General features: G+C 39.1%; 1 protein-coding gene across 6 annotated transcripts in view; it reads right to left on the bottom strand.

Annotated features, from left to right (window-relative positions):
- LOC123844098 (chromatin remodeling regulator CECR2) overlaps positions 1 to 23,304 on the bottom strand; it is a 171,470-nt gene that overhangs the window by 6,266 nt on the left and 141,900 nt on the right. For 3 of the 6 annotated variants that reach the window (XM_064591763.1, XM_045874140.3, XM_064591764.1), the window contains 8 exons: positions 16,908 to 17,061; positions 12,985 to 13,114; positions 12,406 to 12,443; positions 12,228 to 12,319; positions 11,896 to 12,022; positions 10,558 to 10,946; positions 9,667 to 9,795; positions 8,623 to 9,469 (listed from right to left, as the gene is read on the bottom strand). In XM_064591763.1, coding sequence (XP_064447833.1) covers positions 8,623 to 9,469; positions 9,667 to 9,795; positions 10,558 to 10,946; positions 11,896 to 12,022; positions 12,228 to 12,319; positions 12,406 to 12,443; positions 12,985 to 13,114; positions 16,908 to 17,061 — 1,906 coding nt within the window. The remainder of the gene's footprint in view (positions 1 to 8,622; positions 9,470 to 9,666; positions 9,796 to 10,557; positions 10,947 to 11,895; positions 12,023 to 12,227; positions 12,320 to 12,405; positions 12,444 to 12,984; positions 13,115 to 16,907; positions 17,062 to 23,304) is intronic. The other 3 variants (XM_064591765.1, XM_064591766.1, XM_064591767.1) reach the window with 3 other exon arrangements.

Genomic DNA, 23,304 nt, shown 5'->3' with positions numbered 1-23,304 from the left:
GCCACAAGCCTGGTGAGGTGCAAGCAGCCAGGACAAGGACAAGCACCACTCCAAAGAGACTGCTGCTCTGGAGAGAGGGGAAGATAACCACACATACCAGTCCCACTGAGGTCCCCGCCCTGGGCTGGAGGCAGATAGCTATTCTGACTGAAGGCCATCCCCACCAATGAAAGCTTCTTGGGAGGACAACACAGGAAAGTGCCCAGCAGTTTGGTCCTATCTCACTTCTGGCAAACGCATGGTCTGACTCAACTCAAGCCCAAGGTGGCCTCAGACTGGCCCACTAACAACACAGGGACCAAACCCTGCCCACAACAGGCAAACAGAGCCATTGCAGATGACTGAATTGAAGGCAAAACTAGCTCAGCCACAACAGAAGGGTGCACGCAACACACATAGGAGACACCCCTGCAGTGCCAGGTTCTGAACAGGGGACACTGCACCACAGGGCATTATAGGACCTCTTCTTCACAAGACCACTACTTTCAAGAGCAGGAGATGTAGCTGACTTTCCTAATGCATAGAATCAGAGACAAAATGAAGAGACGAGGAGTATGTCCCAAAGGAAAGATCAGGACAAAATCACAGCAAGAGAGCTAAATGAAATGGAAATAAGTAATATGCCTGATAGAAAATTTATAGTAACGGTCACACAAATACTCACTGGACCTGACAAAGGAGTGGAGGACCTCAGTGACACCCTCAACAAAGAAAACAAAAAAGAACCAATCAGAGATAAAGAATACAATAACTGAAATTAAAAATATACTACAGGAGATTAATAGTAGACCAGAGGAAGAAGAAAGAATCAGCAACTTGGAAGACAGAATAATGGAAAGTAATTAAACTGAACAAGTGAAAAAAAAAAAAAAAATGAAAACAGAGAACTCAGTGGCACCATCGAGTTTAATAACAATGACATTATATGGATCGCAGAAGAGAGAGAAAAGAGGGAGGAAAATTTATTTTAAGAAATAATAACTGAAAACTTCCTGAATCTGGGAAGGAAACAGAAATCCAGATCTAGGAGGCACAGAGATGCCCCAACAAAATCAACCCAAGGAGGTCAACATGAAGACATACAGGAATTAAAAAAAAAAAAAAAAAATGTAGTGAGAAAGAGAATTTTTAAAGTAAGAAAGACAAAAGAAAATATTAACATAAAAGAGAAACCCTGTAAGACCATAAGCTCATTTTTCAGCAGAAACTTTACAGGCTAGAAGGGAGTGAGAGGATATATTCAAAGTGCTGAAAGAAAAAACACCAGCAGCCAAGAATTCTTTATCCAGCAGGGATATCATTCAGACTAGAAGGAGAGTTTCCCAAACAGTTAAAGGAATTTAACACCACTACACCAGGCCTATGAGAAATGTTAAAGGAGACTCTGAGTGGACAGGGAAGACCATAAGCAGGAGTAAGAAAAGTAAGAAGCACAAAAGCAGTAAAATTAAGTATATCTATAAAAATCAGTCAAGTGATTCACAAAATAAAAGGATATGAAGTATGATACCATATGCCTAAAACCTGGGGGGGTTGGGGAGGCATGGTGGGAGTAAAGAATGGGTTCAAACTTAAATGACCATCAATTTAATACAGACTGCTATATGTAAAAGATGGTTTGTGTGTGTGTGTGTGTGTGTACACACACACCTAATGGTTACCACAGATCAAAAACCAGTAATTAATATGCAAATACAGAGAAAGAAATCCAAGTATATCACTAGAGAAAGCCAGCAAACCACGAAAGAAGACAGCAAGAGAAGAAAGAACAGAGAACTACAAAAACATCCATAAAACAAGTAACAAAATGGCAGTATGTACATACCTATCAATAATTACTCTGACTGTAAATGGACTAAATGTCCCAATCAAAAGACATAGAGAGACAGAATGGACTTAAAAAAAAAAAAAAAAGACCCTTCTATATGCTGCCTACAAGAGACTCATTTCAGACCGAAAAACACATGCAGACTGAAAGTGAAGGGATGGAGAAGCATTTGTCATGCAAATGGATGTCAAAAGAAACCTGAGGTAGCAATATTTAAATCAGACAAAACAGACTTTACACAAAGACTGTAACAAGAGACAAAGAAGGACACTACAAAATCATAAAGGTAAGACTGAACAAGAAGATACAGCAATTGTAAATATTTATGCACCCAACATGGGAACACCCAAATACATAAAGCAGCTAATAACAAACATAAAGGAAGTAACTGATAGGAATACAGTAAGAGTAGGGAACTTTCACAACCCACTTATAATCAATGGACAGATCATCCAAACAGAAAATCAACAAGGAAGCAGTGGTTTTTGTTTTATATTGTTTTTTAGAGCGGGGGAGAGGCAGACGGAGAGAGAATCTTGGGTTGTTTTTTTTTTTTATTAAAGATTTTATTTATTTATTTGAGAGAGAACACAAACAAATGGGGGAGGGGCTGAGGGACAGGGAGAAGCAGACCCCTTGATGAGCATTGAGCCTGATGCAGGGCTTGGTCCCAGGAACCCATAATCATGACCTGAGTCAGACGCTTAACTGACTGAGCCACCCAGGTGTTCCAGGGAGAGAATCTTTTTTTTTTTTTTTAAAGATTTTATTTATTCCTAAGAGACAGAGAGAGGCAGAGGGAGAAGCAGGCTCCCTGCTGAGCAGGGAGCCCGATGTGGGACTCGATCCCAGGACCCTGGGATCATGACCTGAGCCGAAGGCAGACGCTTAACCATCTGAGCCACCCAGGCGCCCCGAGAGAGAGAATCTTAAGAAGGCTCCACACCCAGCGGGAAGCCTGACAGCAGGCTCAATCTCACGACATGAGCCAAAATCAAGAGTCGGATGCTTAACTGACGGGGCCACCCAGGTGTCTGGTCAGTGGCTTTTTGGAAGGTAGCTATGCTCACCACTATACCACCAACGCCGGTCAGTGGCTTTTTGAATGACACACTTGACCACCTGGATCTAACAGATATATTCTAAACATTCCATCCTAAAACATCAAAATACATGTATCTTTCAAGTGCATATGGAACACTCTCCAGAATAGATCACATGGTAGGCCAAAAAACAAATCTCAACAAGTCTGAAAAGACTGAATTCATACCATGCATCTTTTCTGACCATAATGGTATGAAACTAGAAATCAACCACAAGAAATCTGGAAAGAACAAAACTACGTGGAAGTTGGGATGCCTGGGTGGCTCAGTCGGCTGAGCATCTGCCTTTGGCTCAGGTCATGATCCCAGGGTCCTGGGATGGAGTCTCCCATTGAGCTCCCTGCTCAGCGGGAAGCCTGCTTCTGCCTCTGCCTGCCACTCCCCCTGCTTGTGCTCTCTCTGTCAAATAAATAAATAATCTTAAATAAAAAAAGTACATGGAAGTTAAATAACATGTTATTAAACAAATGAATGGGTTAACCAAGAAATCAAAGAGGAAATTAAAAAAATACATGGAGACAAATGAAAATGAAAACATTACAGCTCAAAATCTCTTGGATGCTGCAAAAGCTGTTCTAAAAAGGGACATTTATAGCAATACAGGTCTACCTCAAAAAGCAAGAAAAATCTCAAATAAACAACCTAGCCTTACACCTAAAGGAGCCAGAAAAAGAAGAACAAACAAAACCCCAAACCAGTAGAAGGAAGAAAATAATAAAGACTAGAGCAGTAATAAACAAAACAGAAACTAAAAAAATGTAAATACAACAGACCAATAAAACTAGGAGCTGGTTCTTTGAAAAGATCAGTAAAATCGACAAACCTTTAGCCAGACTCAAAAAAAAAAAAAAGCACGGGGCGCCTGGGTGGCTCAGTTGGTTAAGCGACTGCCTTCGGCTCAGGTCATGATCCTGGAGTCCCTGGATCCAGTCCCGCATCGGGCTCCCTGCTCAGCGGGGAGTCTGCTTCTCCCTCTGACCTTCCCCCCTCTCATGTGCTCTCTCTCTCTCTCTCTCTCTCTCTCAAAAAAAAAAAAAAGCACTCAAACAATATCAGAAATGAAAGAGAAATAACAACCAACGACACAGAAATACAAAGGATTGTAAGAGAATATTATGAAAAACTATATGCCAACAAATTGGACAAACTAGAAGAAATGGATAAATTACTAGCAACATATAACTTACCAAAACTAAAACAGGAAGAAATGGAAACTTAGAACAGACCATTTCCCAGCAATGAAATTCTGGGAAAAAACTTCCATCAAACAAAAGTCCAGGACCAGAAAGCTTCACAAGTAATTCTACCAAACATTCAAAGAAGAGTTAATATCTATTCTTCTCAAACTATTCCAAAAGATAGAGGAGAGGAAGGAAAACTTCCAAATTCATTCTGTAAGACCAGAATTACCATGATACAAAACCAGACAAAGACACTACAAAAAAGAGAGTTACAGGTCACTATCTCTGATGAATACAGACACGAAAATGCTCAACAAAATACTAGCAAACCAAGTACAACAATACATTAAAAAAATAATTCAACACAATCAAGTGGGATTTACTCCTAGGATGCAAGGGCAAATAAATCAACATGATGCAACAAGAAGACAAAGGATTAAAAACTATTATGATCATTTCAATAGATGTAGAAAAAACATCTGACAAAGTACAATATGCATTCATGACAAAAACCTTCAACAAAGTAGGTTCAGAGGGAACATACCTCTATATAATAAAGGCCATATATTAAAAACCCACAGCTAACATCATACTCAATGATGAAAAATTGAGAGATTTCTCCTAAGATCAGGAATGAAACAAGAATGTTCACTCTCAACACCTTTATTCAACATAGTACTGGAAGTCCTCACCACAGCAATCAGACAACTAAAAGAAATAAAAGGCAACACAATTGGTATGGAAAAAGTAAAACTTTCACTACTTGCAGATGACACGATACTACATATAGAAAACCCTAAAGACCACGAAAAAACTACTAGTACTATAAATGACTTCAGTAGGGTCACAGAGTATAAAAGTCAATATACAGAAATCTGCTGAATTTCTATATGCTAATAATAGCAGAAAAAGAAAATAAAACAATCCCATTTACAATTTCATTTTTTATCTTTATTATTTATTTATTTATTTTTAAATATTTTATTTATTTGACAGAGAGAGAGAGAGAGCGCGCGCGCAAAGCAGGAGGAACGGCAGGGAGAGGGAGAAGCAGGCCCCCTGCAGAGCAGGGAGCCAGATGGGGGGCTCGATCCCAGGATCCTGGTATCATGACCTGAGCTGAACACAGATGCTTAACCGACTGAGACACCCAGGACCCCCTACAATTTTTTTTTTTTTTTTTAAAGATTTTACTTTTAAGTAATCTCCACACCCAAGGTGGGGCTTGAAACTCACAACCCCGAGATCAAGAGTTGTATGCTCACTGACTGAGCCAGCCAGAGACCCATTTACAATTTCACCAAAAACAATAAAATACCTAAGAATAAACTTAACCAAAGAGGTGAGAGGCCTATACTCTGAAACACTGATGAAAGAAATTAAAGACAAGACAAAGGAAAGACATTCCATGTTCATGGATTAGAAGAACAGATAATTGAGGCACCTGGGTGGCTCAGTCGGTTAAGCCTCTGCCTTTCGCTCAGGTCCTGATCCCAGAGTTCTGGGACTGAACCCTGCATCTGGTTCCCTGCTCAATGGGGAGTCTGCTTCTCCCTCTGTCCTCCCCCTGCTCACGCTCTCTCTCAAATAAATAAAATCTTAAAAACAAAAAAACAAAAAAACAGATACTGTTAAAATATCCATGCCACCTAAAGTAATCTATAAATTTAACGCAACCCCTATCATAATACCAACAGCATTTTTCACAGAACTAGAACAAATAATCCTAAAATTTGTATGGAACCACAAGAGATCCCAAGTAGGCAAAGCAGTCTTGAAGAAGAAAAACATAGGTGGAGGTGTCCCAATCCCAGATATCAAGCTATACTACAAAGTTGTCGTAATCAAAAGAGAATCATACTAGCACAAAAAAAGACACATAGATTAAGTGAACGAAACAGCCCAAAAATGAACCCACAATTATATGGTCAATTAATCCTTGACAAAGGAGGCAAGAATATGCAATGTGAAAAAGACAGTCTCTTCAAAAAATGGTGCTCAGAAAATTGAACAACCACTTGCAAAAGAGGATAGATAGGTCTCTGGAGGCAATGGAAACAAAAGCAAAAATTAAATATTGGGACTACATGAAAATAAGAAGATTATGCAGAGCAAAGGAAACAATCAATAAAACTAAAAGACAATGGGGGAAGACATTTGCAAATGACATATCTGATAAAGGGTTAGTATCCAAAATATATAAAGAATAGATTGGGTGCCTGGGTGGCTCAGGTCATGATCCCAGAGTCCTGGGATCGAGCCCCAGCTTTGGGTTCCCTGCTCAGTGGGAAGCCTGCTTCTCCCTCTCCCACTCCTCCTGCTTGTGTTTCCTCTCTCACTGTGTGTCCCTCTGTCAAATAAATAAATAAAATCTTAAAAAAAAAAAAAAAAACTGGTAGAACTCAACACCCCAAAACCAAATAATCCAATTAAAAATGGACAGAAGACCTCAACATCTATTTCTTCAAATAAGACATTCAGATAGCCAACATGAAATGATGCTCAACATCACTTATCATCAAGGAAATGCAAATCAAAACGACAGTGTCACTTCACACCCATCAGAATGGCTAAAATAAAAGAACACAAGAAACAACAAATGTTGGTGAGGATACAGAGAAAAATGAACCCTCGGACACTGCTGGTGGGAATGCAAACTGGTGCAGCCACTCTAGAAAACAGTATGGAGAGAACTAAAATAAAAATAGAATCACCATATCAGCCATTAATTCCACTACTGGGTATTTATCCAAAGAATACGAAACACTAATTTGAAAAGGTATATATGCACCCATATGTTTAGCACCACCTACAATAGTCAAGATATGGAAGCATGTGTCTACTGAAAGATGAAGAGGTGGTATGTATATATATGTGTATGTAATATATGTATGTATATATGTATACATATATGTGTATACACAACACATATGTAATATATGTAATATTACTCAGCCATAAAAAATAATGAAATATTGCTATTTGCATCAACATGGATGGAGGATATAGTGCTAATTGAAATGTATCAGCCAGAGAAAGACAAATACCATATGATTTCACTCATATGAGAAATTTAAAAAACAAAACAAATGAACAAAGAAAAAGAGAGACAAACAAAAAAAACAAACTCTTAGCTACAGAGAACAAACTGATGGTTACCAGAGGAGAGGTGGTGGGGAGATGGGTGACACCGGTGATGGGGATTAAGAGCACACTTATCATGAAGAGCACTAAGTAACGTATTGAAGTGTTGAATCACAGTAACACTGTATGTTAACTATAGTGGAATTATAGTTAAAAAAAAAAGTGTCAGTAGATATCTAAATAAATAAATACATAAAAACAAAAGGTAATTCTGAGTTCTAGGCCTATCATCAATTTTATATGGAATATTCATATTTGATAAAAGATCAGGTTTCTATTCTTCAGTCATCTATTTTTTTAAATGATTTTATTTATTGAGAGAGAGTATGAGTGCAAATGGGGGGAGGGGCAGAAGGAGAGAGAGATTCTAAAGCAGTGTTCACGCTGAGCGCAGAGACTAACATAAGGCTTGATCCCATAACCCTGAGATCATGACCTGACCCTAAATCAAGAGTCAGATGCTTAACTGACTGAGCCACCCACGTGCCCCTCTCCAGTCATGTATTGAAGAAAATAACACAATACATGGTGGATATCTATCCTAGAAATAAGCATTAATTACACTTTTCATCTTCTCAATTTTCAGGTTAATCTCTCTCTTTTTAAAGATTTTATTTACTTATTTGAGAGCAAGTGAGAGAGTGAAAGAGAGCATGAGCTGGGGGGAGGGGCAGAGGGAGAAGCAGACTCCTCGATGAGCAGGGAGCCCGACATGGGGCTCAATCCCAGGACCCTGGGATTGTGACCCAAGCCAAAGGCAGACACTTAACCGCGCCACCCAGGTGCCCTCAGGTTAATCTCTTAAATGATATTTCTAAGAAATCCCTTCAATGTTTGCTTCTTAGTGGCTATAAATATGTGTCCCAGGAATAGAAGGATGGAAATAATTAGAATTTAAAGTACTGAAAATTTATTCCATAATGATAATGTTTAAGACAGTCATTTTAAAAGGCAGCTTGATGATGTAGTGGTTGAGAGCACGGATGCTGGATTGAGTGGGTCTGGGTACAAATCTCAGCTCCACCACTTATTTGCAAGACAAAGGCAACCAATAGCTTTGTGCCTCGGATTTTCCATCTGTACAAACAAGTATAATAAAACAGTAGTTATCTCAAAGCTTATTCTGAGAACTGATTTACTGTATCTACAAGTCTCAAAAAGACTGCATGGAACAGTAAGGACTACATCTGTGTAAGGATAATTACTACCAGGAATCCTTTCAGATCTTTGGACTAATACTATGACTGGCCCAACCCTGAGTAGTTCAAGAAGCTGGAAAGAAGTCTGACAGTATTTGTAAAAAAGATTCCTTATGAATTAATGGTTTAAATGTCAGACGTCAGACAAAAATGATGCTGTCAATTACCTCGGTCCTTCTCAGGCTCTTGTGTTTCACTGTTATCCTGTGTCCTCCCAGGGTTCCCCAAGGTAGGCTTGGGGGCTGACACACTTACTGATGCCGAGTGAGCTACCTGTGGAAAAGGGCCAGGTAAATGGTGGGGTGTAGGCTGTCGGGGGTGGTAAGGCACACCTGGTGGGCAAACTCGGGAAGAAAGCTGCTGCATGGCAATCATCTCTGGGCTGTCCATCATGGAGTCCCCTCCTTGCACCCCCCGCAGAGCCTGGGAGGGTGCTCCAAAAAGAGAACTTGGCGTTGGGGCCGGAGGTGGCTGTAACCGATGTCCACCAGATTTACAGGGTGCTCGCATATACCCTGAAGAAGCAACTCCATGAGGTAGAAAGCTTGATTGTTCAGTCCACTGGTTTGGGGGGAGAGGAGGTCTCATCACTCGGGAATCCATCATATGACCAAGAGTGCGAGGCTGGTGAGAGGGTCCTGGCCCCATGGGGGGCTTCTCATCTGTGCCCAAGGGTCCTGGGTTTGTAGCACCATGGTTCCCATTCCAGACAGCAGTGTGTACTCGATTCATGTACTTGTATGATCGGTACATGTGGCTGGGAGGAATTTCTGAGCTTTCAGGAAAGTCTGGGGGTCGGGCTGGAGCCCCACCATGCCTGGGAGGAATAAATCCTGACTGGAATTGAGTTGGGGGATAAATATTTCCATCCTGACTAGGGCCACCCATATGCCTAAGCTGCAAGGATCCAGGATGTGATCCCATGTTACTAAGGTGTGTCAGCCCCCCACACACTTGCTTCTCTTCTGGAGTGCCTAGCCTGGGTCCTCGGTGGTTGTTAATTCCAACTGGAGGCTGGCAACAAGAAAACAGGAGAAAGCAGAGTTCAGTAGACCCACAGAATAAGGCACAACGTGTAAAGGGCTTAATCTATAGTAAGAGACTCCACAGAATGGAAGATTCTGAATTGAATCGAACCTGGTAAGAGACTGTATTTCTGACGTTTATCTGTGGAACCTTCTGCATTTGCATATCCTGAGTAGGCTGCTTACCTGCATGGCAAAAGGCTGAGGCTGCTGTACGGGTTCTCCAGGGTGTGGTTCTGGGACCCTAGAGGAGACATATAAATTGGCAGGATCTGATCCTCGAAGAGGGACAAATGTTCCTGGTACTGCTGACCTCTGGAGGGCGTTGAGTAACGGCAAGAGGAGAGGGGAAAAAAAGAGAAAGCACAGAAGACATTAGGTAGAAAACAAGGACGCTCCTGGAGAAGGCTAGCATATGAGCTCACCCAGATCGGGGCTAGTTCTCGGGCCCAAAGCAATCTCTCACTGCGGGACAGAAAAACTGCTGTTTCTTAATCTCTTTTTCACTACTGCGTCCTCCCCCAAGAGCCCTTTAAGACAACTTTTCCCCAACTGCCCCTCAACATGAAATTTTTTTTTTTTTTAAATATTTTATTTATTTGACAGAGAGAGAGATAGCGAGAGCAGGAACACAAGCAGGGGGAGTGGGAGAGGGAGAAGCAGGCTTCCCGCCGAGCAGGGAGCCCAGTGTGGGGCTCGATCCCAGGACTCCGGGATCATGACCTGAGCCGAAGGCAGATGCTTAACGACTGAGCCACCCAGGCGCCCTCAACATGAAATTTTAATGCCACAGATATACAGTCTATTTTATGTGCTATGTGTATTTCTGTGATTTGTACACAAAAAGAGTTTTTAAAATCTCAATTTTTGCCCACATTGAAAGTGCATCAGATTGATTAAAAGAAAGAAGATTTAAAATAAGACGAAGAATGAATAAAGAAAGGACAGATGAGGGGAGAAGAAATCATCCATATATAGAAAAATTACTTTGGAAGAGGAGCGAATTAAACAGGCTTCACTTCTCTTTGAATTCACCAACTAGGAGAAACTACTGTTGAATTTTGAGTTATTCCTTACCATCTGGTTTAAAAGGGGTGCCTGGCTGGGCATCCCACCATAATGTAGGGGACGAGAAAAGCCTCGGCCATTTGAGGTGCCCACCTCCCGAGGGAGTTGTGTGGAACTGCTGCTTTGATTATCCCCAGAAGAGGAAGCTCGGCGGGCAGGCGGCAATGACTTCCCTCCATTCTCCACCAGTTGCTGTTTCTTGCTGGGCCCTTCAGAGTCCCTGGAGCGGGTCCAAACATGGCTTCCACCGCTTCGCCCAGCCCGGCTCCGTCTCTTCTCTCGCTTTTCATCCTCTCTGATCCAAAATTCTTCATCTGTGTCTCCATCTTCACCAGGAAAATGCTTCATCATTGCTCGATGGAAACACCTCTCTAAATTATCAGACATCTTGGTATACTCTATGGGAAGATACAAGGACTGACTTCCAGATACAGCTTTTACAGTACATAAAAGACAATTCTCTTACCAATGAACAATAAAAGATGCTACTTGGGTAAACTCGTGAGCTTAATTCAACCCGAGTGATATTATGTTGTATAGCTATGGACACAATATGAAGATACTGTTTTTGTCCTAAGAGGCTCTAGGCTATATGGCTGGAACAGGACTCTAGGACTATTAACTTAAAGCAAGACAGATATAATTCTTTAAGGCTAAATGGCAGAATTATTAAATACAGTCATTGAAGCTACTTAGTTCTGTCTTTTTTTTTTTTTTTTTTTAAGACTTATTTATTTGAGAGGGAGAGCAAAACTGGGGGCACGAGACGGAGAGAGAGAATCTTAAGCACACTCTCTGCTGAATGCAGGGCTGGACGCGGGGCTTGATCTCATGACCCCTTAGATCATGACCTGAGCCGAAATCAAGACTCGGATGCCCAGGCACCCCAAAGCTGCTTAGTTTTTAAGCTAAACCATTTGAGCTACTGTATAAATGACTCCAAGTTTCTATACTTGGAGCCATACATGCTTTGTTACTAGAGATCTACTCTACGGACTTCTCAAGATGATTTAAGAATCTAGGGTCAGTCTTGTCAGTGGTTAGTGGTCTCTGTGCAGTACAAACTAAACCCAGACTGGTCTCTAAGACAATGAAAAATAACCTGAGCCCAGTTAGCCAACAGATACATTCTTTTGTCACAAAGGATAGGAGCGGTTCTGGCACATATTGTGTTAAGTGGTCAGAATGGCCAATCCCATGGCTTTAAATGTACGCTTTGTTTATAGCCCCAACGAAAGGTCTGAATCATTTCTCTATTTTTGTGTATTTCTAAAAAAGAAGGTATTTTGTTCTTGGTTGAAATGGTATATAGTAAGTGTATCCATAGCAAACTCCTTCCCCACTTACCACTACTTTCCCCATTATATTTTCGACAATTCCTAAACATAGTCTTCATGTCATTTACAAATTCCTCCTTGGTACAGTATAAGCCTCCATTCAGTTTCTTCTCCATGCTTGAGATATCCATGGGGACCTAAAATAGGACACATTAAATTACAACATGCTGGAGGAAAAACATCTCGCAGTCCTTATGAGGCAAAGGAATCATGCCACTGCCTGGCATATATCCAGCAACTGATTCTCAAGGAACAACAGGTGAACTTAAAACAAAAACCAGCAACAAAAATCAAGAAAGAAACAAACACCATAGTAAGTATAACTGCAAAGGTAGCCTCTACCTTAATAATCTGGTAATAGTTTGGGGCATACGATTCATCCACAGGTTCTAAAAAGGGCCAGGAATCCTTGTGAGCCTTTACCACATCTAGAACTGAAAGCCAAAGAAAAGAGCTTAATTAATGCACTTGACTGGAGTACTTGTATCAGAAATAATAATAGTTGAGAATGGGAACTGACCTTTATACATGGCAGTGAAATCATCATCCAACTCAAAGCTGTGAATCACAAAATAAGAAATAGTAACTTTGACCACCTCCTCTCCTTAGCTCTCTTAATTCAATCACAGACACATAGCTGATTACACCAAGGTTTGGGACAGTTCATTGGGACTGTCTCTAGACAGTCTAGAAAATAATTATATTCTCTAGAATATATATAGAAAAATATTCTCTAGAAAATAATTATGAAGATGAAGGTTAGCAAGCCTAAGCAAAAAAAAAGAGGGAGTATCATTTTCATCATCTGTAAAATGATAGGGTTGACTTAGATGATCCACAACTTAATTTATGATTCAGTAACGCTGGTTATTTAAGAGCACATTATTTCCTGGGTTTTATTTTACCCTAATGAATATTTTTGTAACCTAAAGAATAATAATACAAAAAGGCATACAGAAGAATGAGAAGCTCATAAACACTGACTATTACCTACCACACAGGGTTGTTTTAAAAATTAAATGAGAAAAGTGCTTAGCACAATGCCAGTGTGCTTCGCAAATGTTACTGGCGGCTACTGTTGGTATCATTAAGTACTCACAGGTCTTTAGTCTTTTTTTCTTCTCTCATGGGGGAGCTAGGGTCCAGATGGGAAAGTTCTGGGGGGAGCTCCTTTCCTTGGGCCAGCAGCCATGCCCTTTCTTCCCTGAGCTTTCTCCTCTTTGCTCGATCTACAATGAACACAGTGCATTACAGTACAAGTGAGGTTAAGCACTCTTTAGATGATTAGATTAGATGTGTGTTAATCATTTTGAGAAAGGAAAGAAACAAAGATCACCTATATCATAAAATTATTTTTGCTTCTTTTGCCATCCTCTTAGTAATTAGGATGATTCTACAGCTTTATGAAAAATATAAACTTGTGGAACCCATTTCCTTTATGCATATTGAGCTCAAGGGCTGGGGAGGGATGAGCGTGGTAGGGAGGGCACTGGGAAGGAGAGGGAGGAAAGAGCAAGGATGAAGAAAAACAGAACTAGAAAAAAAAGGAAAAAATAGAAGACTGAATGAAGATTATCCTTCTTTGAATACCTGAGGCCTTTCCAATCTTTCTCTCAGAAAAACAACATCCCCCTTTTAAGGACCAGACTTTCAATCCAAACATATACAGAATTTTATACGCATATCTAAGCTCTCAGGGTTTTGTATTTACAAAGGCATCCTTGCACACCAATTGTCTTTGCTCTTCAATCCACCCCTACCACTGGCAGCTGGCCCTTACCAAGCCAGGGGTAGTCATAAATTTGGCTGGGAACAAGGGAAAGATGCCAGCTGGAACTGGCAAGGAGCTGGAAGACAGGGATGATCTTTTTCTGGCTCTAGCCCTAGCCATGAGAAACACACTTGGCATTCCACTACTGGCCTGATGGGACACTCACTGCCAGAGGGAGCCGGAAGGTAAGGAGGAAAGAAGAGGCAGGGAGATAAAGAACACTGTCAGACAGAAGACATAAACATGGAAGGGAGAAGCCAGGACACATCTTCTATTTTCTTCCCTAAGGGACAGGCTCCACATCTGTACCCTGGCTAGGAGTATGACATGACCCTGCTAAGTGTTTTCTCTGTCTAGTTCTGTTTGACTTGTGTTTTTATTCTTACACTATCACTTATAAACTTAAATTTATATCTGCTTTAATTAGTCAAAGGCACTTTGCTATACTGTTTTTTAAAAAATGATTTCAAGATTAAAGTATAACAATTAATGAATATCCATAAACGTAACAAACTGTCAGATTTTAACATTTTTGCTTTAGTAACCTTAATACAGTAGTGCTTTCTAGTTGGTTGCAATTTTTTGCATCTTGTAAATAATATAATGACAATTCTTTTGACACGCCTTCTCGGGCACATGTGTGTGTTCTCTGGGATGTACGCCTAGCAGTGGAATTGCCAGAGTGCTTTCCAAAGGGGTACAGCTATTCTTTCCATAGTGATAGGAGTTATCTCACACTCACTTGGTATGATAAAACTAGCATTTTTGCCCAAATGATAAGTATTGCTAAGGAATTTTGATGCTTTCATTTGCATTTTCCTGACTGGAGTGATATTGAACATATTTTCATGTTTACTGACCATTTAGCATTCTCTTGTGTGAATTTCCTGCTTATAAATACTTGGCCCTTTTCCTTTGGGTTGCTGCATTTCTAATGGATTTAGAGAAGTGCTTTAAAGAATCTGGATAATAAGTCTTTGATGGTTATGTATTAAAATTAGCTTCTACTTTGACTCGTCTTTCCATTTTGTTTATGGTGTTTATGTAAGTTTTAAACAATTCATGTAGTAAAACATTATCAATCTCCCTCCCTTTGTGGCTTGTGCCTTTTGTACTTAATACATTCTCAACGCGGAGTATGCTCAAATTTCTATCATTCTCTCCCTCTGCTCCTCCCACCCCCCACTTCTACTTGCATGCTCTCTCTTAAAGAAAAAAAAAATCCATTACTGCCTCTGCCTATTTTACTTAGCTTCCAAGAATTCAGGAAAAATTTATTGTTGTAACTATTTTATAGCCTGTAAAAATTCTCTCCACATTTTCCCCATGATAACTATCATTTGTGAGCTTGCTGTGTGCTAGGGACTACCTGTCTTTTATTTAATCCCTCTAACAAGGTCTGCACAGCCCTACGTGATTTGACCCCTGGTTACCTCTGTGAACTCATTTCCTGCCCATCTTTCCTTGCTTTGCTCTTTGGTCCATACTGGCCTTCCTCCTGCATATTCCTTCCTCAAGGCCTGTGCACCTGCTGTTTCTTCCTCTGTCTTCCCCCGTCACATGTTCATATGGCACCTTCATCCACTTCATTACGAAATGTCACATATTCAGAGAGGGCTTTCTTGACAAGCTTATTTAAATGCCACCGACATCATGTCACTCTTTATCTCTAAACCTGTTTTATTTTTTTTTAGATCTTTCACCTCCAAATATGATTCTACAATATCTGTTTGTTCTGTTTTCCCACCACTGGAATGTAAGCCCCATGAAAGGATTAACTTCTTTTGTTTAGTATCTATATTCCTAGAACAAAGCCTGGCACAGAATGGGTGATCAAAATATATTTGACTTAAAGAACAATCTATAACATAGATATTATTAATCTTACAGGTACAGAAACGTTTAAACCATAAAAATAAGTTTTGAACCTGTCTGTGTAAAAGTCAAATGAGAACAGTGTAGCAAATAAAAAACGACACTGAAAATTACAGAGTCCCCTTAAAAACTATACAAAATTAAAGCCATAGTTACTGTCTTGAGAATTTAAATCTAGCATTGGAAATGAAACCTATGAAACATTTTACAAGTAGGATATACTACATATTGTCGCACAGCCTAAATTTGTAGATTAAATGCACTAAGTAAGGATTTTATAATGAAGAAGTGATCACAGTAGTAATGGGGTTAACCTATGAACAAACAGAAGGCACTACTACTTAGGAATGGGAGGGAAAAACGCACACAATAAGGCCAGAATCCTTTAAATTTTACAGCCAAAATTTATTTAAATTTTGCACTGAAACACTGCATTAAAAAGTCAAATCCAGGTTGTGCAGTTTTATTCAAAAATTTAAAAATTCACTAAATTTACCTGAAAGGAAGAAATACTAGTCTGTATTCAACTAAGCTGATGATTTGTTACCATATGATTTATCCGGTTTAGCTTATAAATACAATTGCTATCTCATACATCTAGGGACAGTTATTATCTTTGTATTAACTGCAAATGAAAAAGAAATCTAAGACCAAAACCTAGACCCAAGTCTGAGAAAAAGGATTTGTCCTAATAAAATCAATGGTAGGGCGCCTGGGTGGCTCAGTTGGTTAAGCGACTGCCTTCGGCTCAGGTCATGATCCTGGAGTCCCTGGATGGAGTCCCGCATCGGGCTCTCTGCTCGGCAGGGAGTCTGCTTCGTCCTCTGACCCTATCCCCTCTCATGTGTTCTCTCTCTCTCAAATAAATAAACAAAATCTTTAAAAAAAAAAAAAAATTCAATGGTAACATCAAAAACTAATGATGTATTGTATGGTGATTAACATAACAATAAAAAATAAAAAAAGAAAAAAAATCAATGGTAGTAATCTAGATTTGTATAGTGCCATACTTGAAAAAAAAAATCTTTAAGATTTTTCTTTACACATTTCAATTGTGCTTAAATTTATTTCTATGAAACTTGTCATCAATACTTTAATATTTTTTTCTATTTTACATGAGGGATGTACGCAGATGAGGGCGATAAGTGGTAAAACTGAAAGGAACACCAAGAATAACAAATACAAGTGTGTAGAAGGAATGCACATGCAATGAGATTGGATCCAGAAGAATAAACAAGAAAAAGTGCAATTAACAAGACATTTAAATAGAAATTGTCGGAAGTAGCTTAGATCTAGGATAGAACCTAGTTTGATTTGGCTTTGGCCAGAGGAGGGCTATTCCCATACCACATGTACTGTGCAGAAAGCCCACATACCTTCCACTGCCTTGACCTTTTCCTCCAGCTCTCGTTTCCTCTCTTCCTTTAACATCTGCTCCTGCTCCTTCTTCTGCACTGCTAGAAGAATTTGACGTTCTTCCTCCTCCTCTTTGCGCTTCTGTTTTTCTATTCGGGTAAGCACAGGGGTCTCCTATAAAGAGCCAATTAAGTGTACAGAGTCAATATACAATAATGTTAAGATCAGTTTTTTGCACAAAGATTCAATTTTTACTGAATTCAACCTATTCAATAAATAATATTAGATAGGGAATTTATATCATAACCACAAGTTAATTTTATCATCTATAAAATAAACATATGGAGATCTATAACTAACACTAAAACACAATAGCTACTTGAAATAAGGTAAAGTTTTGGTCCCAATGTTTACATAATTCGTAGTCTTTGGGAGATAATCCTGTATGTTGGACCAGAGAAGAGAAACTGAGGCAGTTCAGAGACACCACTCTTATAGATGTAATATCTAATAAAAGTGACATCTTAAAAAGTACTCTCATCTAAATAAACTTTAAAAAGAATGAAAGAACATAGGGTCACAATTTCAATGTGCAAGACTTTGAAACCCTTAACATTTATACTTTACAAAAAAAACAATGAATAAAATTGGGAGTTTGGTGGGAGGGGCCACCATTTTGCCTTAAGATACAGAAAAGAAAAAGGCAACTGTACAAAAACTCATAAAATTACTCAGACTGGAGAGCATTTTCCCTTGTTTTTCACACAAATGACATTAACATAAAGATTTTAGTTGGTCACTGGGAAACTGATTGCCTAAGAAATCTAACAAAAGATAAAGAAAAATAGGACCATTACCAAAATAATTAAAAGTTTTACTCTGCATATTTTCCAATATAAATAGATCTGAGCCATTCTGTAAACCAGAATAGTGAAGCTAGGGCTGAAATTATTTATTTTCATTTCTTCCCTTGACTTCTGTGCTGATATGAAAGCTAGAACATTTTAAAAAATTGTTATTGAAGAAGTAGTAACTGTTGCCTGAAATAGAGAACATGCATAAGTTTCAGAGACAGAAAAATGAATCCGGTATTAACAAAGGGAGAATTCGGGGCGCCTGGGTGGCTCAGTCGTTAAGCGTCTGCCTTCGGCTCAGGTCATGATCCTGGGGTCCTGGGATCGAGCCCTGCATCGGGCTCCCTGCTCCGCGGGAAGCCTGCTTCTCCCTCTCCCACTCCCCCTGCTTATGTTCCCTTTCTCGCTGTGTCTCTCTCTGTCAAATAAATAAAATCTTTAAACACAAAAACAAAAACAAAGGGAGAATTCACAATACCCTAATAGAAAAGATAACATTAATTATCCCATTTTAGATAAACCTTTTTATTTATTTATTTTTAAAGATTTTATTTATTTATTTGAGAGAGAGAATAAGAGACAGAGAGCACGAGAGGGAGGAGGGTCAGAGGGAGAAGCAGACTCCCTGCCGAGCAGGGAGCCCGATGCGGGACTTGATCCCGGGCCCCCAGGATCATGACCTGAGCCGAAGGCAGTCGCTTAACCAACTGAGCCACCCAGGCGCCCCATTTTAGGTAAACCTTAATCAGGAATGTGAAGCTTTTCTTCACAGATCTTTTTGGTAGGAAGAAAACCTGCTAGACAAATTTTCAAAGGTTTTATACCATGGAAATTACAAAAGTGGTCTTAGAGAGGAGAGAAGAGACTAACACAGACTGACATTTCCAAGTCATTTATAAGTCTTCACTGAACACGGAAACTGGTCTTTGGAACCAAGTTCAATTTCTCATTTGAGTCTGAATTTGGAAGTGGTCTTGCCTAGATAGTAGACCTTCCTAAAGTCACTTGACCTTTCAAATCCTACGAACTTGTGTTTAAAAGAGTCTGTTACTACAAGGTAAAAATCTGAAATGAGTAAGAACGGAGATGAAAATGAAAAAACAAAAAAAACCCAACAAAAACCAAAAAAAATCCCTAAACACCCAGATAAACCAAAAAAACCCAAAAACCATCATCACATACCTAATACTGAAAAACTAAAGAAAGTTCCCTAAAATCTTTATCCTATAACCAGAGCAGGCAGTTTCGATATGCTAGATATTGTTTCTGAAATGGGGAGGCTACTGACATTAAGGAAAATTCTTCTGAAGAATGTATCTCTAGCTAGTGCCTCCTAAATGCTATTTAAGCATCTTCTCTCCATTACACAAGTACACCCACCCCACAAGTCCTTCATTATTCCAACTTTTTGGTAACACCTTTACCCAGCTCAAAAGTTATCAGGAACTTCGGTTGTTAAAACAAACCGAAACAAATTGCCTTTGCCCCTTTCAGTTATATAGTGACTCCAAGCAGGGGTAAGGGGAGGAGACAGAGGAAAGCTAAGCCCGGTCAAAGGAATTATTTCATCCCAATAAAATTGTAGTACTTTCTGCATGTATGTCAGATACAATGAAAAAAGAGAAAAAACAGGTGTACAGGCCATAAGTTATTTACATATAAATAATAATAATAATAATAATAATAATAATAATGTATATTCTGCCCCTTCCTTCAAAGGACAGCAGGTGAGAACACGTGAAATATTCTTCTTTCAACCAGTACAAGGGGATATTAAATAGAGTCAGCATTTTATTTTATTTTTTTTATTTTTATTTTTTTTAAGATTTTATTTATTTATTTGACGAGAGAGACAGCGAGAGCAGGAACACAAGCAGGGGGAATGGGAGAGGGAGAAGCAGGCTTCCTGCCGAGCAGGGAGCCGGATGTGGGACTCGATCCCAGGACCTGAGATCATGACCTGAGCCGAAGGCAGACGCTTAATGACTGAGCCACCCAGGCGCCCTAGAGTCAGCATTTTAAATAAGGACTAAAGAAATTCAAGCTAATGTGAATGGAAGTATTAAGTCACCAAAGAGTCATCTGTAAATAAACATGGGAGGTGTTTCATGTTTGAAGTCAATGGAAGCGGGGAAAGGGAAAAAAAAAAGATAAATAAATCTCAAGAGTATCTATATAATTATTTTTGCAACAAGTATGACAATTTATATGTCTTACAAATCAATTAACAATAGGTAGTTCAGTCAGTTAGGTGTCCAACTCAATTTTGGCTTAGGTCATGATCTCAGGGTTGTACTCCTGCACTGGGCTCCCTGTGGAGCCCCCCCACCCATTTGCACAAGCTCCCTCTCTCAAAAAACCCCCAACACAAATCAGTTAACAATAGCCCCCCCACAAAACAGATTGAACATGAATACAAAATTCATGGGAGATAAAAACCACTGTCCATGATCAAAAAGAAATGTAAAATAGCCTTTTCACTTACAAAATGTGAAAGATAAGAAGTGATACATTTGTAAAGATGTGGTAAAATGAATGCTGTCTGTTGCAGCACAGGTCTTCTGGAGGACAATTTGTACGTATATTTTTATAAATATATTATTTGTCTTAATATATATATTAAGAACCCTAAACAGAGTAATTACACTTTTATGACTTTACTGTAAAAATGAGATAGGCAGGCAAAGATATTTCTCTAAGAAGGTTTGAGTCAACATTATTTAAAATGGTGAAAACTTATAGGAGCGCCTGGGTGGCTCCGTCTTAGGCGTCTGCCTTCTGCTCAGGTCATGATCTTGGAGTCCCTGGATCGAGTCCTGCATCGGGCTCCCTGCTCGGCGGGGAGTCTGCTTCTCCCTCTGACCCTCCCCCCTTCATGTGCTCTCTCTCTCATTCTCTTTCAAATAAATAAATAAAATCTTTTTAAAAAAATAAAATAAATAAAATGGTGAAAACTTATAAATATACTAAATGTTTAATAATAGGTAAAATTATGTAGTCATCACTATAAAATCAAGAGAAGTTATTTTAAGATTATTTATTTTAGAAATAGGGAGAAAGGGGGAGAGAGTGTGAGGGTGCACAGGAGGAGGGGCAGATGGAGGAGACAGAATCTCAAGCAGACTCCCAGCTGAGCCCTGAGCCTGACACAGGGCTTGATTTCAAGAACATGAGATCACAACCTGAGCAGAAACCAATCGAGCCACCAAGGTGCCCCAACAGAAGTTGTAGTTCTGAGGAATTTTTAACGAAATATGAAAATGCTCACAATGTTAAATGAAAAACACAGACGACAAAATAATATTCAATAAGATGCCAGTTTTGTAATAAATGCATAGAGAAAGGGCCTGAAGCAAATAGGTAAAAATGTAGGAGTGATGATTTGTGAATTGTGAGATTACTAGGTCTTCCACAGTATTCTAATATATTCCCTCAAGTTTTCTATAAGAGCACATAAATTCTTTTGGACTTAGAACTCCTTCCCAAGTACACTGGAGAAATGAACTATTAGGACATATTCTAAAATGATCTAGTTTTTGTTAACTTTTTACTCTCTCTGCTATATGTTCCCTGTTAAAAGTCTAAAATATGTTAAAGTACCCAAAGGTTAGAACTTTTCAATTTTTAAGATGAGGTACTAAAAACTGATTATGAATAGTTTATTTTGGTAACAATGAAGCAGGAATCTTAAAGTTTAGGATAATTATAGATGGAAAAAATTGCTGTTAAATCAGAGGCCCTACATCATTTAAAAATATGTAAAACTTACTCTCATATAGTTTTTTGTTAAAACTCCAAGTGAAATTCACATAAAATTAACAATTTTGAAGCGTATAACTCAGTGGCATTTAGTACATTCACAGTGTTGTGTAAGCACCACCTACACTAGGTTGCAAAACATTTTTAGCACCCCAGAAGAAAACAACGAATCCATTAACGAGCCAGTCCTTACTCCCCACTCCTCTAGCTCCTGGCAACCACGCATCTGCTCTCTGTGTGGATTTACTTGCTCTGGATTTTCACATAAATGGAGTCATGCAATATCTATCTATTTAGTTGCTTTTTATCCCCAATACATTAATATTTATGCTAAGCACATAAGATACAATAACTAACTTAAATTTATGGCATCTTAAAAAACTTATCAATAGCAAAAAACCAATCTGATTTAAAAAATAGGCAGAGGACCAGAACAGACATTTTTCCAAAGAAGACACACAGATGGTCAACAGGTACATGAAATGGTGCTCCCCATTTCTTATCATCAGGGAAATGCAAATCAAAACCACAGTGAGATGATATTGCTTCACACCTGTTAGACGCTGGCTATCATTAAAAAGACAAGAAGTAACAAGTGTTGGCAAGGATGTAGACAAAAGGAAAGCTTCATGCACTGTTGGTGGGAATGTAAATTGGTACATGGTTCTCTTTCATCATGTGTTATAATTTCAGCAGTTCTTATCTGATGTGAATTCTCAACAATTATTATTTTATATAAATTGCATCATATACATCTAAAAAAAACGTCCAAGTGCATCAAGAGTGTTTTAAAAGTTACTGTTATGATTTCCAGCAGTGTTAATGAACATACCACTAAAAGACAGGATTCACTGCCTGAAGACACTTTTGCTAGTGTTTTAAACTTTAATAGTTTAAAGAACAAGTACAACCAAATGAACAAAAACAAAACAAAAAACTGAAAAGATAAAAAAAAAATCCTTACACCGTTTGGCACTGCAATGTTCTTTTTTTTCTTTAAAAGGGGTCAGTTGTAAACCAGGTGGTATCTAAATCTTTTATAGATTAAGAAAGAGACGTGCTAGAATCAAGGAGGGATTTTAATGAGAAGCTAATTAGAAACACTACTTTGAAATCCTCTAAAGTATTATAAATAGAATCTGGTTGAAGCAGTGCCCAGGACTCCCCTTCCGTGCTCCCTCCTCACCCAGGGCAGGTTACCAGACACCCTGGCACCCTTGCCAACTTTAGTAGCACACTCGAGACTATACTACCACAAAGAGCTCCCTAGCAACAGCAATGTCCAGAGTCTACTGACAAAAATAACCAATGCAGCCCTAATCCCAAAGTTCAGAAAGACTACCTCCCTTTGCTCATATTTTCCCCAGGAGTCACAATTAAAAGACTTTTCGAGGCAAAAAGATTAGACTCCTGGGTGACCAATATAGGTCATACACCCTGCCTATAAGGCTTTTATCGCCTGAAGATTTTCTGCTGCTTAAACAAATGCACAAAACTCATGCCACATCTAAGTTTTCTCTAGGATAACTGGGTATTGGAGCAGATATTCAGGATCTCTGCAATACCATGGTTAGTTATACCTAAAACTAAAGACAGCAGAAAAAAAGAGAAACACTGCTAAGAATACCTGAAAGAAGAAATTTTAGTGTCTGCAGCTAAGCTTTTCTTACAGCCACGAAGAACCTTTTGGTCTGTATTCAGATTACTATGCAATCTGCAATGTACACTAGGGCATTCAGGACTCAGTCAAGGGCAATGAACAGAAAATAGGAAAGAGAACTTTAAAGGAGGTGTTAACTGTCAA

The sequence above is a fragment of the Mirounga angustirostris genome, unplaced genomic scaffold (assembly GCF_029215605.1).
Source record: "Mirounga angustirostris isolate CCGP_5_RB_7025 unplaced genomic scaffold, mMirAng1.0.hap1 SCAF_5, whole genome shotgun sequence".
NCBI classification, from domain to species: Eukaryota; Metazoa; Chordata; class Mammalia; order Carnivora; family Phocidae; genus Mirounga; species Mirounga angustirostris.
This window is presented reverse-complemented; position numbering and strand designations above follow the sequence as displayed.